Below are 14586 nucleotides of genomic sequence, written 5' to 3' on the forward strand. Positions count from 1 at the left end.
AATGCAAGCAATTGTACACCCAGTGCCACCTTATTTGGTAGCTCCTGTACCTAATAAAGTCTCCACAGAGTTTATGTTCATGGTCTTCTGCTGCTGTAGCCAATCCACTTCAAGGTTCGATGTGTTGTGTGTTCAGAGATGCTCTTCCACGCTCCACTGTTGTAGCACGTGGTTATCTGAGATACTATCACATTCCTGCTTGAACCAGTCCAGCCATTCTTCTCTGACTCTCTCACTAACAAGGCATTCTCACCCACAGAATTGGCACTCATTGGATGTTGTTTTGTTTATCGCACTATTTTGTGCAAACCCTGGAGACTGTCATGTGTGAAATTCACAGATCAGTAGTTTCTGAGATACTCAAACCCCATCAGGCACCAGCAATCATTCCACAGTCAAAGTCACTTAGATCATAGTTCTGCCCTGTTCCGAGGTTTGGCCTGAAAAACAGCAGAACCTCTCGAGCACGTCTGCATGCTTTTATGCATTGAGTTGCTGCCACATGATTGGCTGATTAAATATTTGCATTGTTGAGTAGGTGTACAGGAGTACCTAATAAAGTGGCCACTGAGTGTATATGGCGAATAAAGTAGATCTCTGAAAGTTGATCCTTGATAAAGGAGAAGTACATAGTCTTTGGAGTTTAGTTGATTGCGGTGATTCAATTGAAGTTTTCAGTATATTACAGAGTACAGGAAAAACTGTCACTGTTTCTGAAGAACGGAAGCAACTTTCAAAGAGTTTAACACTCTCCTCCACATATTCCTATTAATATTTAGCAATAAGTTATTGGAAGAAATGGCAAAAAGACTGGTAAATAACATATAATTTCATTGCAACACACACAAAATGCTGGAGGAGCTCAACAGGTCAGGCAGCATTTATGGAAATGAATAAACAGTTGACATTTCAGGCCGAGACCCTTCTTCAGGACTGAGAAGGATGAGGGAAGACACCAGAATAAAGAGGTAGGGGGAGGAAAAGGAGGATAGCTAGAAAGTGATAGGAGAAGCCAGATGGGTAGGAAAGGTAAAGGACTGGAGAGAGAGGAATCTAATAAGTGAGGAGAGTGGACCATAGGAGAAAGGAAAGGAAGAGGAGACCCGGGAGAGGTGATAGACAGGTGAGAAGATGTAAGAGGCCAGAGTGGGGAATAGAAAAAGAGGGGAGGGGGTTGTAAAAATGTTTTACTGGAAAGAGAAGTCAATATTAATGCTGTCATATTACCCAAATGGAATTTAAGGAGTTGCTCCTCCACACTGAGGGTGACCTCATCGTGGTACGAAAGGAGGACGTGGACCGACGTGGCAGAGCGGGAATGGGAATTAAAATTAAAACTTTCAGCAACTGGGAAGCTCTGCTTTTAGCGGATGGAGCAGAGGTGCTCGGCGAAGCAGTCCCCCAGTTTACAAGGAGACTCACCAGTGTAGAGGAAGCTGCACCGGGTGCACTGGACACATTAGACGGCCCCGGCAGATCTGGAGGTGAAGTATGGCCTCACCTGGAAACATAGTCTCATAACAATATAAAATGCAAAACTAAATTGTTAACATTTGGCAGAACTAATTAGGTACTTACACTCCTTCCATCCATTGTGTAAAGTTTGGTCACATTATACTGCAGGAGTTCAGAAATTTCTTCCAGGAAATTTTTGAAGTTATGTAAATTTCTTTTGTTCAGAACAATTGAATAATGGATGCCGACATTCCCATTTTTAATAAGTGTTATCTTTTTATGTGCTGTTTGAACACGATGCATCTGTCGTTCTTCCTGTCTTGCCCTCTGTGCAATATATTGATGCGCACTAGTTGGGTTATTGCTCTGTCGTGCAATTGGCTTTCTTCCAGATGCATTCACATGGATTGGTTTGATGTGTCTTCTATCAGAACATAGGTATGTGCCTCCATCTTCCAACTGCTCCAAAGAGTTGATGTTGTGAACGCCATGAGGGGTTGTCACCGTACGCACACCAAATGGAAGTGATACCTTCTTGGTGAGATCATCCAAGAGGGCATCAAAGGTCTTGAATGTCCTTTTGTTTATGGCCATTTTGACTCCAGAGAACTGTGGGTCACCACTTTTGAAGAAGGTTATCTTCTTAGCTGGAGTTACCTCGGTCAGTTTAGTGGCCTTGGAAACCAAAGGCAAAGAATGTTCGAAGTTGAAGGGATAAATGGTAGAGGTTACAGAAGCCTGGTTCATCTTGCTCTGTTAGGCAAATCTGAAAACAAAATAAGAAAATTACAATTCCTGGCTCCAAGATCAAAATAGTAGGTTCTGAGCAACACACACAAAATGCTGGCAGACGGAGCAGAGGTGCTCGGTGAAGTGGGCACCCAATCTACGCCGTGTACCTTATATTCTGTCTGGGTAGCCTCCAACCTAATGGTATGAACATTGATTTCTCAAAATTCCACCCCCCATCCCCTGCACCATTCCCCATTCCCATTTCCCTCTCTCACATTATCTCCGTACCTGCTCCTCACCTCCCTCTGTTGATTCTATACCTTTTCTTTCTTCCATGACCTTCTGTTCTCTCTGATCAGATTCCGCTTTCTCCAGCCCTGTATGCCCTTCATCAATCATCTTCCCAGCTCTTTACTTCACTCCTCCACCCCCCATACCCCGCCGGTTTCACCTATCACCTATCACCTATCACCATGTGCTTTTTCCTCCCTTCCTCTCACCATCTAACTCTGACTCCTCATCTTTTTTTTCCAGTCCTGATGAAGGGTCTCGGCCCAAAACATCAACTGTACTCTTTTCCATAGATCCTGCTTGGCCTGCTGAGTTCTCCAGCATTTTGTGCGTGTTGCTTGGATTTCAAGCATCTTCAGATTTTCTCTTGTTTATAATAGTTTCTGTGCATTTTTAGGGCAAAATTTAATCAAGGTTTTACTTCCTATCTTTGAACATTGTTGACTTACACCAGATGGAGTTTCCTTATGGAGCAATTGTTTATTTGCATTTTGGTTTTACAATTTTAGAATTTCTTTTAACTTACATTACTGTGTCTGGGAGATAAAGGATTCTCTCAGTTTTTTAAGCAAGTTTTCTTTTTTTTTCTTTCAATTTGGGCTTCCAGCTACCCTCTCCTCACTGTGATTAGCTGAAGCAACAGGATAAGTGAGCATGATGGCACTAACTCTCACATTGGTAATCCTCACAAAAAGACGTTCTTCAGTTTTCTTATTATTTTCCAATCTTCCTCTCAGTTTAGTGAAAGCATTTAAATATTATTTACCATGAGGAAGCTTATTTAAGAGCACTGTGTGCAGTGGCGTATCTAAGGTATGGCAGGTATGACATGTGCCCTGGGCACCACTTGAAGTGGGGGGGGGGGGGGGTGCCACTGAGCAGTTTCTATTAAAGTCAGACAAGCCATCCTCGGATAGTGAAAAAAGAATTTTCTTCAGATGTATGATCTGTCTTTGATTATCATGGGTAAGAAGCACTAGGATGGCCTTATTTAAGCATTGTGTAAGAAGACCATGAAATGTTTCCTCACGAAGAAGGTTGGAAAGTGGAGCTGAAGGACGGAAGAGACAAAAGTTGGAGGCGAAGGAAGCCAAGAAGTCGAGCAAGTTCTTCATGCCCTTCTTTGAAAAGCCCGGAACAAATAGTTCGACACGTTCCATGGAGTCGCCTGCACCTGCCACAAATTTGTTAGAATCTGAAGGTGGATCGAGTACAAATGCGTCACAAGCTGAGGAGAATGTCAAGTCAGATAAATCTAAGTATGACGAGATTAAGTGTGAGGCTGCCACAGAGAACGTGGACATGACAGGAGGGGAAGACAATGGTGGTGGTGGTGGTGATATTGAGTTTATTGATGAGATTTTACCTGACGAAACTGAACCTAGTGAACTGGATGGTGTCAAAGAGCCTTGAACTGTCATACCAGAAGTGATTGAACAGCATGACACTGGACTTCTGAAGTTCGACAAGGATACTGGAAAAGCAATTCTGCTGATGTGTTGAAAACAGAAATAATAAATCTGGGTTCGAAGTATTTCCAGAACAGTGAGGGGCCTTCCCTACTAACAAATAACCGATAAAAGAACAAAACTTGGTTCAAGAGGAAATTGGGAAATGGTTGTGGTGAGGAAGTGACTCGCTCATGGCTGGTCTATTCCCCTTATAAAAACTCTGCATTTTGTATCTGTTGTCTTCTCTATTCCCAGTCAGACCATCAATCCTCCTTGGAGCAGGAAAGTGGATTCAACCAGTGGAAAGCACCTGAAAGGATTAGTGTTCATGAAAATGCCAAGAATCATCGGGAATGCTTCACACAGTGGAAAGAAATGGAAAGAAATTTAGCTGGAACCAGAGGAGTTATTGACGCGGTATTTCAGTCACAGATTGAGAAGGAAAAGCAGAAGTGGCGTGATACCTTGATGAGAATCCTTCACTGTATAAAATTCCCTGCGACTCAGAACCTGGCTTTGCGAGGTCACAGGGAGTCACTTCAGCTAGATGATGACTCCAATGTGGGAAATTTCCTTGGCTTACTGAAACTACTGGCCATCTTGGGCACTGTCATAAAAGAACACCTCACTCATTTGGAAAGTCATCCTGGATCCACGTCTTATCTTTCACTGGGTGTCCAGAACGAATTCAACCACATGATTTCACCCACTGTTCACCAGAGTTTACTGGGAAGCATTCGTAAAGCCAAGTACTATGGTCTCATGTTCAACTCGACTCCTGATCAGGCACACCGTGAGCAGCTGTCAGAAGTAGTGAGGTATGTGGAAGTTGATCTTGAGAGGAAAACAGTCCATGTTAGAGAGTCTTTCCTTGGTTTTATCCAGATAAGCCAGAAGGATGCTGAGAGCTTGGTTGAAGACATCTTGAAATAGCTAGAGAAGGACGAAATGGAGCTACAAGATTGTCAGTCACAGTGCTATGACAACACTGCTGTGATGGCTGGACACAGAAGTGGTGTTCATCAAAGAATAAGTGAGAAAAACAACCTGGCAGTGTTTGTGAATTATGACAATCACTCACTCAACTTGGTGGGTGTACAAGCAGCCAAGCAGGATACAATGATGGTCACGTTTTTTGGAACCATCGAAGCTCTCAACGTGTTTTTCTCTCATTCAACACAGCGCTGGGAAAAACTCAAAAACGCCGTACCTGTAGTTGTTAAATCAGAGTCTAAAACCAGGTGGAGTACAAGGACAGAAGCAGTGAAGCCTGTCAACAAATACCTTGAGGAGATACTTCAAGTTCTCCAGGACATGATAGACAATGAAAACGAGACCAGTGAAATAAGAAGTGACGCAAGGTAGCTGTACAACCACATGTTGAGTTACGATTTTCTGATTTTGCTAGGATTATGCGACAAAGTACTCACTCGCATTGACCGTATTCAAAAGAGGCTGCAGGATCCTAGCATGAACTTCCACGATGCTGCCCTGGATTTGAAAACCCTCCGAGATCACTTCTATGATGAAAGAGAATTGTTGGTCAAGAATGGAATATTGAAGTTGAAAGACGTCAGAGACGAGAGAAACAAATGGCTGATGAGAACTCGAGAGACACTGGGTTAACAGTTAAGGAGGAAATGGAAAGAGTCATGACGGGGAACACTTGACCGTCTTCACAGAGAAATGGATGAAAGGTTCGCTCGTTTGCACGACACTAACACTAAGTTTGGGTTCCTCCTCGATGTTGAGGGATTGTGTTACAGCGCCGACAGTAACGACATAAAGAAGAAGTGTGAAAATTTGGGCAAATATACAGCCCTGATGCTGATGGACAGCAGTTATATGAAGAAATTTTGGATGGCAGAATGTTGCTATCAAGGCAGGTCAACATGAAAATATCAAGACCTGAAGAGCTTCTTGAATTTGTTGTTCAGTATAGAGATGAGAGCGTCTTCCCCAATCTTCATATTGCTATTCAGATAATGCTAACCATCGCAGTTTCTATCGCCAGCTGTGAGAGATCATTCAGCAAGTTAAAACTAATACTTCCATGTCTGAGAGCCTCCATGGGTCAAGGCAGACTCTGTGATCTTGCTCCGCTGAGTGTAGAAAGAGAAGAAACTGAAAAAACTGACTTTGATCACATCATAGACCAATTTGCATCAGTGAAAGCAAGGAAGGTGCAGTTATAATTTTCATGTAGTGCCATAATTAGTTAATTAAAAGATTAACGAGCTTGACTTGTAGTTTTGAGCTGATATTATGGTAAAGTTATCTAAAAGATGGGTGTCAGATGTTTGGACGGGGTGCAATTTCAGTGCTTGGCATAGGCGCTATTTTCCGTAGATACGCCCCTGACTGTGAGGGATCTTAGCTCAGGAGCCTGCATTGCAGTTACTGTTACCTACTACCAAAGGTACTAAATGTGGCCCATGCCCTGGTTATTGCATCTCCCTGACTTATTAAAGAGTATATTGACTGGCTGCATCACAGCCAAGTATGGAAACACCAATGCTCTCAAATGGAAAATCCTACAAAAAGAAGTGGATACAGCCCAGACCATTACAGGTAAAGCCCTTTCCACAGCTACACGGTGCATTGTCGCAGGAAAGAAGCATTCAGCAGGGACCCCCACCACCCAGGTCATGCTCTCTTCTTGCTGCTGCCATCAGGAAGAAGGTACAGGAGACTCTGGACTCACACCATGGGGTTCAGGAATAGCGATTTCCCTTAATCATCAGACTCTCGAACCAGACGGGATAACTTCAGTGAACTTCATTCACCCCATCATCGAACTGTTCCCACACCTATGGACTCACTTTCAAGGACTAATCTCATATTCTCAATATTTATTGGTTATTTATTTGTTATTATTATTCTTTATTTTTCACTTTCTTCACTTTCTTTTGTAGTTGCACAGTTTGTTATATTTTGCACACTGATTTCCCGCTCTGTTGGTGCATTCTTCCATTAAATTCTGTTGTGTTTCTTGGATTTACTGAGTATGCCCACAAGAAAATGAATCTTAGGTTGGATATGGTGACATATAAGAATATAAGAACATAAGAATTAGGAGCAGGAGTAGGCCATCCGGCCCATCGAGCCTGCCCCACCATTCAATAAGATCTCGGCTGATCTGTCCGTAAACTCAGCTCCATCTACCTGCCTTTTCCCCAAAACCCTTAATTCCCCTGCTATGTAAAAATCTAGCTAACTGCATCTTAAATACATTTAGTGAAGAAGCCTCAACTGCTTCCCTGGGCAGAGAATTCCACAGATTCACCACTCTCTGGGAAAAACAGTTTCTCCTCATCTCCGTCCTAAATCTTCTCCCCTGACTTGTTTAGTTCTAGTCTCACCCACTAACGGAAACAGTGTATGTATATAGTGTATGTACTTTGAACCTTGAACTTTGTTGAATCTTGGGTCTAGGAGGATGGAATATGCTTCTAGACCTGAGAATATTAGGCAAAATACCACACACATCAGTCTGCTTTGTTTTCACAAGTAGTTGACATAGCAAAAAAGTTATTACTACATCTGCTTTGTACGAGGTATGATAGAGAATTAATGCATATTAGTGGGCATTAATTTGCATTTGCATGGAACAACAGCAATAGAAAAAGAAATCTGTACTTGTATGATTTATTTTGGGCTATTGTATGATTTATAATAGAACTGATCCTAAGGATTTTTTTATTACTTCGTAACTTCGTATTCTCTCTGTACCCATGACTGTGTGACTAGGTATAGCTCAAATGCTATCTATAAGTTTGATAGAACCATTGTAGGTAGAATCTCAGATGGAGACCAATGGGTGTGTAGGAGTGAAAAATATCAGCTAGTTGAGAGGTGCTGCAGCAACAACCTTGCACTCAATGTCAATGAGACCAAAGAGCTGATTGTGGACTTCAGGAAGGGTAAGACAAAGGAACAAGTAACAATCCTCATAGAGGTATCAGAGGTAGAGAGAGTGAGCAGTTTCAAATTCCTAGGTGTCAAGATTTCTGAGGATCTGACCTGGTCCCAACATATCGATGCAGTTATAAAGAAGGCAAGACAGCGACTATACTTCATTAGGAGTTTGAAGAGATTTGGAATGCCAACAAATACATTTAAGACACTCAAAAACTTCTGCAGATGTACCATGGAGAGAATTCTGACAGGCTGCATTACTGATCACTGTCTAGTATGGGGGGGGGGGGGGGCTACTGCACAGAATCGAAATAAGCTACAGAAGTCGTAAAATTAGTCATCTCCATCTTGGGTACTAGCCTGCATAGTATCTGAGACATCTTCAAAGAGCAGTGCCTCAGAAAGGTAGTGTCCATTATTAAGGACCCCAACACTCAGATTCTTCCCCTCTACCATCTGATTCCTAAATGGACACTGAACCCGTGAGTACTACCTCACATTTTATATTATTTCTGTTTTTGTTAAATTTAACTATTTTAAAAAATACACACACGCACGCATATATATTTACTGTGATATACTTAGCTTTTTTTCTATATTATCATCTATTGCATTGTACTGCTGCCGCTAAGTTAACAAATTTCACGACACACGCTGGTTGATATTAAACCCAATTCTGATTCTGATACAATTTAATAGGGAGGAGGATTTTCTGCATCAACTCTTGCCGATTTTCAGCATGATCTGATAACTATTCCATAATACCCTGAAGTGTATCATTACTTCCATAATATAGGTATTATTTGCTCTGAGTAAAAGAAATCATATCAAAAGCAAAACACGAGGAAATCTGCAGATGCTGGAAATTCAAGCAACACACACAAAATGCTAGTGGAACACAACAGGCCAGGCAGCATCTATAGGGAGAAGCGCTGTCGATGTTTTGGGCTGAGACCCTTGTCAGGAGTAACTGAAAGGAAAGATAGTAAGAGATTTGAAAGTAGGAGGGGGAGGGGGAAATGTGAAACGATAGGAGAAGACCGGAGGGGGTGGGGTGAAGCTGAGAGCCGGAAAGGTGATTGGCAAAAGGGATACAGAGCTAGAGAAGGGAAAAGATCATGGGACGGGAGGCCTAGGGAAAAAGAAAGGGGGAGGGGAGCACCAGAGGGAGATGGAGAACAGGCAGAGTGATGGGCAGAAAGAGAGAAAAAAAATGCCCCTCCTCCCCTTCTTACCCCATCCCTGTTATATTTAGTTTTTCTCCCCCCTCCTTTTTTTTCTCTCTCTCTGCCCATCACTCTGCCTTTTCTCCATCTCCCTCTGGTGCTCCCCTCCCCATTTATTTCTCCCGAGGCCTCTCATCCCATGATCTTTTCCCTTCTCCAGCTCTGTATCCCTTTTGCCAATCACCTTTCCGGCTCTCAGCTTCACCCCACCCCCTCTGGTCGTCTCCTATCATTTTGTATTTCTCCCTCCCCCCCCACTACTTTCAAATCTCTTACTATCTTTCCTTTCAGTTAGTCCTGACGAAGGGTTTCAGCCTGAAATGTCAACAGCGCTTCTCCCTATAGATGCTGCCTGGCCTGCTGTGTTCCACCAGCATTTTGTGTGTGTTGCATATGAAAAGCTAATTCCAAGGAGCTACCAATGAAGAGATATTCCATCATTGAAATCAACCTTGGAATTACTTTGGGAATGCGTTTGGAGATGAGAAAGCAGAATTGAGATAACAGGCAGGTACAGTACATACTGTGTATATGTATATAAATTACTTGGTTGATCAGACAAAATAGCTACATATTCAAATTTATTGATGAGACAAAGATTCAGTCAGAATTGTAAGCAATATGGATGACACTGTTGAAAGAGGTGTGAATAGAATAAGTGAATAGATCAAACCAACAAATGGATTTTAGCACACAATAATGCAAGATCATTCCTTTAAATCTAATATAGACAAAGCAGAGTATTTTCTAAATTTTCAAACGACAGTAGTCAAGACCTAAAGAGATAAAGTACTGAAAATATTTAAGAAGGCTAATGAAATATTGGCCCTTATATCCAGAGGAGTGGAGTATAGGGGAAAAGATGTGTTTCAGTTATACAAAGGCCCAGTTGGACTATGTGTGAATTAAGCATCTGTAACAGATTATTGTAGAGAAGGATTATACATTGGTTTTCTCAGTCTATATTAATGATATGTACATGGGTATACAGGGCACAATTTTCAAATCTATAGCTGATTCAAAATTTGGAGATATAGTGAATTGCACAGAAAACAGCATTAGACTGAGGAAATACAGATGTGTTGGTGGAATGAATGGATAGACAGCAGATGAAATTTAATGCTGAGGAATTTCAAGAGTTACATCTTTGTAGGAAAAGTGAGGTGAGAGTATAAATGAGAGGGCACAAATCTAAATGTGGATCAAGAACAAGGAGACATGAGCACATTTGTGAATAGTTCATTAAAAATGAGAGGATGGTTTGAGAAGCGAGTTTCAAAAAAAGACTATTGGATCTTGTATTTTATACACTCAATGGCCCCTTTATTATGTACCTCATGTACCTAATGAAGTGGGCACTGTGTATATGTTCACTGTCCTCTGCTGCTGTAGCCCATCCACTTTGAGGTGGACATATTGAACATTTAGAGATGTTCTTCTGCACCCCAATGTTGTAATGCATGGTTATTTGAGTTACAGCCACCTTCCTGTCAGCTTAAAGCAGTCTAGCCATTCTCCTCCAACCTCTCTCATTAACAAATCATTTTTGCCCTCAGAACTGTCACTCAATAGATTTTTTTTTGTTTTTTCACACCATCACACCATTCTCATGCACTCCAGAGACTGTTGTGTATGAAAATCCCAGGAAATTATCAGTTCTGAGATACTCTAACCATCCTGTCTGGCACCGACAATCACTCAACAGGTCAAAATCACTTAGATCACATTTCTTCCCCTTTCTGTTGTTTGGGCCAAACAGCAACTGAACTTCTGACCATGTCTGCATGCTTTTACAGGATTGGCTAATTAGATACTTGCATTATCAAGCAGGTGTAGAGGTGTACCTAATATCAGGCGCATAGAACACAAGAGCAACGAAACCACTATGAACATTTATAAAACATTATTTTGACCACAACTGGAATATTATAAAAGAGGTTCTGGCAGCATACTTTAGGAAAGACTTCATTGATTTAAAGAGGCTTGTTACATTAATGACGAAGCTTGGGTTGTTCTACTTGGAACCAAAGAGGATGCAGGGGAATCTGACAGTATTATTTAAAATATGATGAGCACAATCAGTACATATTATATAACAAAACCACTTCAATTGGTGGAGGGAATGAAGAATGAGAGGGCATGGATTGAAGGCCATGGGCTAAACACTGGAAAATGGGACTAGTTTGGATGGGATATCAAGGACCATTTGGGCCAAAGAGCCTGTTCCCATGCTGTATTTCTTTATGAATCTATCACTCTACGAGGGTGATTGGCAGAAGAACCAAAACACCATGAAGATTGTTTTAATATGTGGAAATTGTTAAGGCTTGGACTGCATTTCCAGATCGTTAGGGGAGGCAGACTCAATTGTGGTTATTCAAAAGGATACAGGAAGAGCATCTAAAAGGAAAAGAAATCAGGGCTATGAGATATGATGAGAATCAGACTAGCTGGATTGTTCTTAATAGAGCCAATACAGACTCCATAAGGATCTGTCTGTCCCTTAGCCTTTCGGTGATTCTGAGACTTATTAGAATAATAAGGATGATAACAGAAGTGTCAAGATATATTAAGGAGAACTGCTAAGGTGGCTGAAAGGACGCGTTCCTTTTGATCATGTGAAATAGAGATTTGGACTTTTCACAAATGAAATTAGAAAAACCATCCACAGTCAAAGGGAGGGAGAAGGTAGCAGAAGTTTTGATTTGTGGAAATACGTTCTTGACCATTGATTTTAAATCTGGCATTAGTGGATTTTTGATAATCAAAGGTATCAAGGGATACTGGATGAATATGCAGAAATAGCTGTGTTATCCATCAAATCCTAGACCTGACAGATGCTGATTAGTCAAACAAACCATTTGACAAATAATTAGCCAGGCCATTCCTTTAGTTCTGCTCCTCCACCAGCCTGGGTGCTCCCTTGGGGCTTTTCTCTGCCATCCCATCAGCCCAGCCACTCTCTCTGATGCCACTCATGAGAGCATGCCAAATAACAAACCTAAATAAACTTGAAGAATTAAACGGTTTCCTCATTCCTATCTTCCCATAGATCTCCACCCAAGACTGGGACAATTCTAAAAGAATACGAGTAAGAGTTACGAAATTAGATCATTAATTCCATGGTCTTATTAAATACTTTAACAGGCTTGAGGAGCAAAATACTCCATTTCTGATGCAATTGTATACATACCCTTATCCTGAGATCTACCATTACAAATGGAATTGAAGAGAGACTTCAAATGTAGAGAGCAATTTTGACCAAAACAACAGATCTGAATTTATGTTTGCTGATGGTTCTGTTGTCCAGGACGTACCACAACAGAAACTGTTGCCAAGATTGTTTCTGAGAGTGCATACTTTCAATAGGGGTGGATAAATCAGCAATGGTACATCTGGCATTAAATAAGGTCGGAACTGGCTGAGCAAAGTGCCTTCCTCATTAACAATGCTGCACAACTCTTACTACATCAAAAAGCCAACTCTAAATCCTTAGATGCCAGTTTATCACCTATTTATCTTGGTGAGCATTAAATTTACCCAAATTAATAAATGCAAATTTTCAGTAGGCTGCCAGTGAATGAATGTTAACAACATTTGGAACATTTTATGTTCTCCAAGTTACATTATCTTTTTTTTCCGCAAGTCATACTTCGTAATTAGATAAAATATTGATTTTTGAAAATCTTCTAAATATTAATATTATAATTATATTCAACAGAAAGCTAACCAAAATTCAATTTGTTTTGAGTCTAAACTGGCATATAGTTAAATATAGATTGTAAACTGCATTGCAAAACAGCTTTGAGACACATTGAGCAAAAAAATTGAATTGCTACCACTAAGATATGCAGGTGGTATTCCGGCCATTATATTTAATTCATTATTTTTTTATGTATAATACTCAAATAAATTAACAAATTGCAGAAATGCTGTTTATGATCTAAATATTTTAAAATACTGATAAAATGATATATAGTCCAACTTACTTCACACATGACTCTTCACTCATGCAAGTTTGCCACAAAAATAAATTGCCATACTTCACTCTGCAGTGAACAGCTTCACAGTGATGAGCAGTACGCGAGTGACAGCAAAGCCAGCTGTACTCTTCAACATGGCTGACAATCATGTGGACCTAATCAGTTTTCTAATGCCAGGGATAGAATTATAAACCATCTAATCTCCCAGTACAGGCTTCAAAAGCTCTTGGAGCCTTGAATATATCAATTAAGAAACAGCATTAGTATAGAAAGGCAGTTTGTTACAACACACACTTTATATGCTTCAGTTTATATATGTTAATAGAAATTAACTCATTAATCACTAAATGAAATATGAAGTAAAAGCAATTCAATAAATATATTATTGTACTAAAACGTCTTTCTATATGTCTTTTTAACACGTAGAAGGAAGCATTCGACCCATTCAACCTATGCCAGCTCTCAGAGCAATCACCTTAATCCCGTCAGCTACACCTGCCTTTTAAAACCTGATTTTGCATCCAGCCTCCTACAGTAACAACAATTTACAGAAGCCAATTGACTTTTAATTATGTCTTAGGAATTTGGAAGGAAACTGGTACACCAGGATAAAAAAAAGCACCCATACAGATACAAGAATGATGTGCAAACCACACCCAGACAGCACTGGGAGGGTGGGGGGGGGGGGTGGATGAGGGGGTTAATATTGAATCCAGGCTGCTGGAACTATAAGATAGTTGCACCATCTGTAGCACAATATTTCTTATCAAAGGTATCAAAATCCTGCAAATTATTCTGACATCTTACATACGTAGGTTCCTATAATTGTAGGTCCACTCAATTCGTTTATAAAGCCATTGTTGCCTGCAGTGTCACTTCATTCCACGTGGTAACCGATCTGAAACAGAGCTAAGCCAAGCTTCTATTTTGAGAAATACAAAAGTATAGGCTGTAATACACTTAGCAATTCCAAATCACAGAATTTTTACATTTCTCACGATAATGAGTTACTTTTTGCAAAACACTGACGTAACTCTCTAAATTTATAAATCCTTCATTTACAAATTCCTAGTAGTTTCTTCTTTGCTGGACCCCTGTGAAGTAGATTATCTTGTGAACAAAGTAGATTATTGCTTAAGACATCTGTACTCGATCATAATTAACCCATGGATTCCATTGTCACCATACAACTTCAAGTACAAACCCTGTATCTTATTCATTTTCCTCTCTTTAAAAGATACATCTGTGATTAACGTTTCCACAAGTTCAAATGGCATGGCTAAACCAAAGTAAATGTGTTGTGTGATCATAAAGTGATTCCAATGAATTACGAATCATGTTAGGTTTCCACTTTAATTTTAACATTTCTCCTAAGGTTCAGTGCCTATTAGGCAAGACCTCAATAATTATCCTTCTGTGTGTGTTCTAACTTCTCCATCACCCAGGTAAATTAACATTAGTCAATGAATGGATTGAAGAACCCTCTTCGTGGTACTTCCATACACATTGTATTGAAGCTACTAAACTGAC

The 14586-nt window shown here is 40.5% G+C and overlaps 1 protein-coding gene across 1 annotated transcript in view; it reads right to left on the minus strand.

Annotated features, from left to right (window-relative positions):
• LOC140733597 (uncharacterized) overlaps window positions 1-13163 on the minus strand; it is a 40558-nt gene extending 27395 nt beyond the window's left edge. The window contains exons 1-2 of the mRNA XM_073057152.1: window positions 13063-13163; window positions 1579-2221 (exon numbers count right to left, since the gene is read on the minus strand). Coding sequence (XP_072913253.1) covers window positions 1579-2202 — 624 coding nt within the window. The 5' untranslated portion in view covers window positions 2203-2221; window positions 13063-13163. The remainder of the gene's footprint in view (window positions 1-1578; window positions 2222-13062) is intronic.
• Between the last annotated feature and the right edge of the window lie 1423 nt (window positions 13164-14586).

This window comes from Hemitrygon akajei, chromosome 9 (assembly GCF_048418815.1).
Source record: "Hemitrygon akajei chromosome 9, sHemAka1.3, whole genome shotgun sequence".
NCBI classification, from domain to species: domain Eukaryota; kingdom Metazoa; phylum Chordata; class Chondrichthyes; order Myliobatiformes; family Dasyatidae; genus Hemitrygon; species Hemitrygon akajei.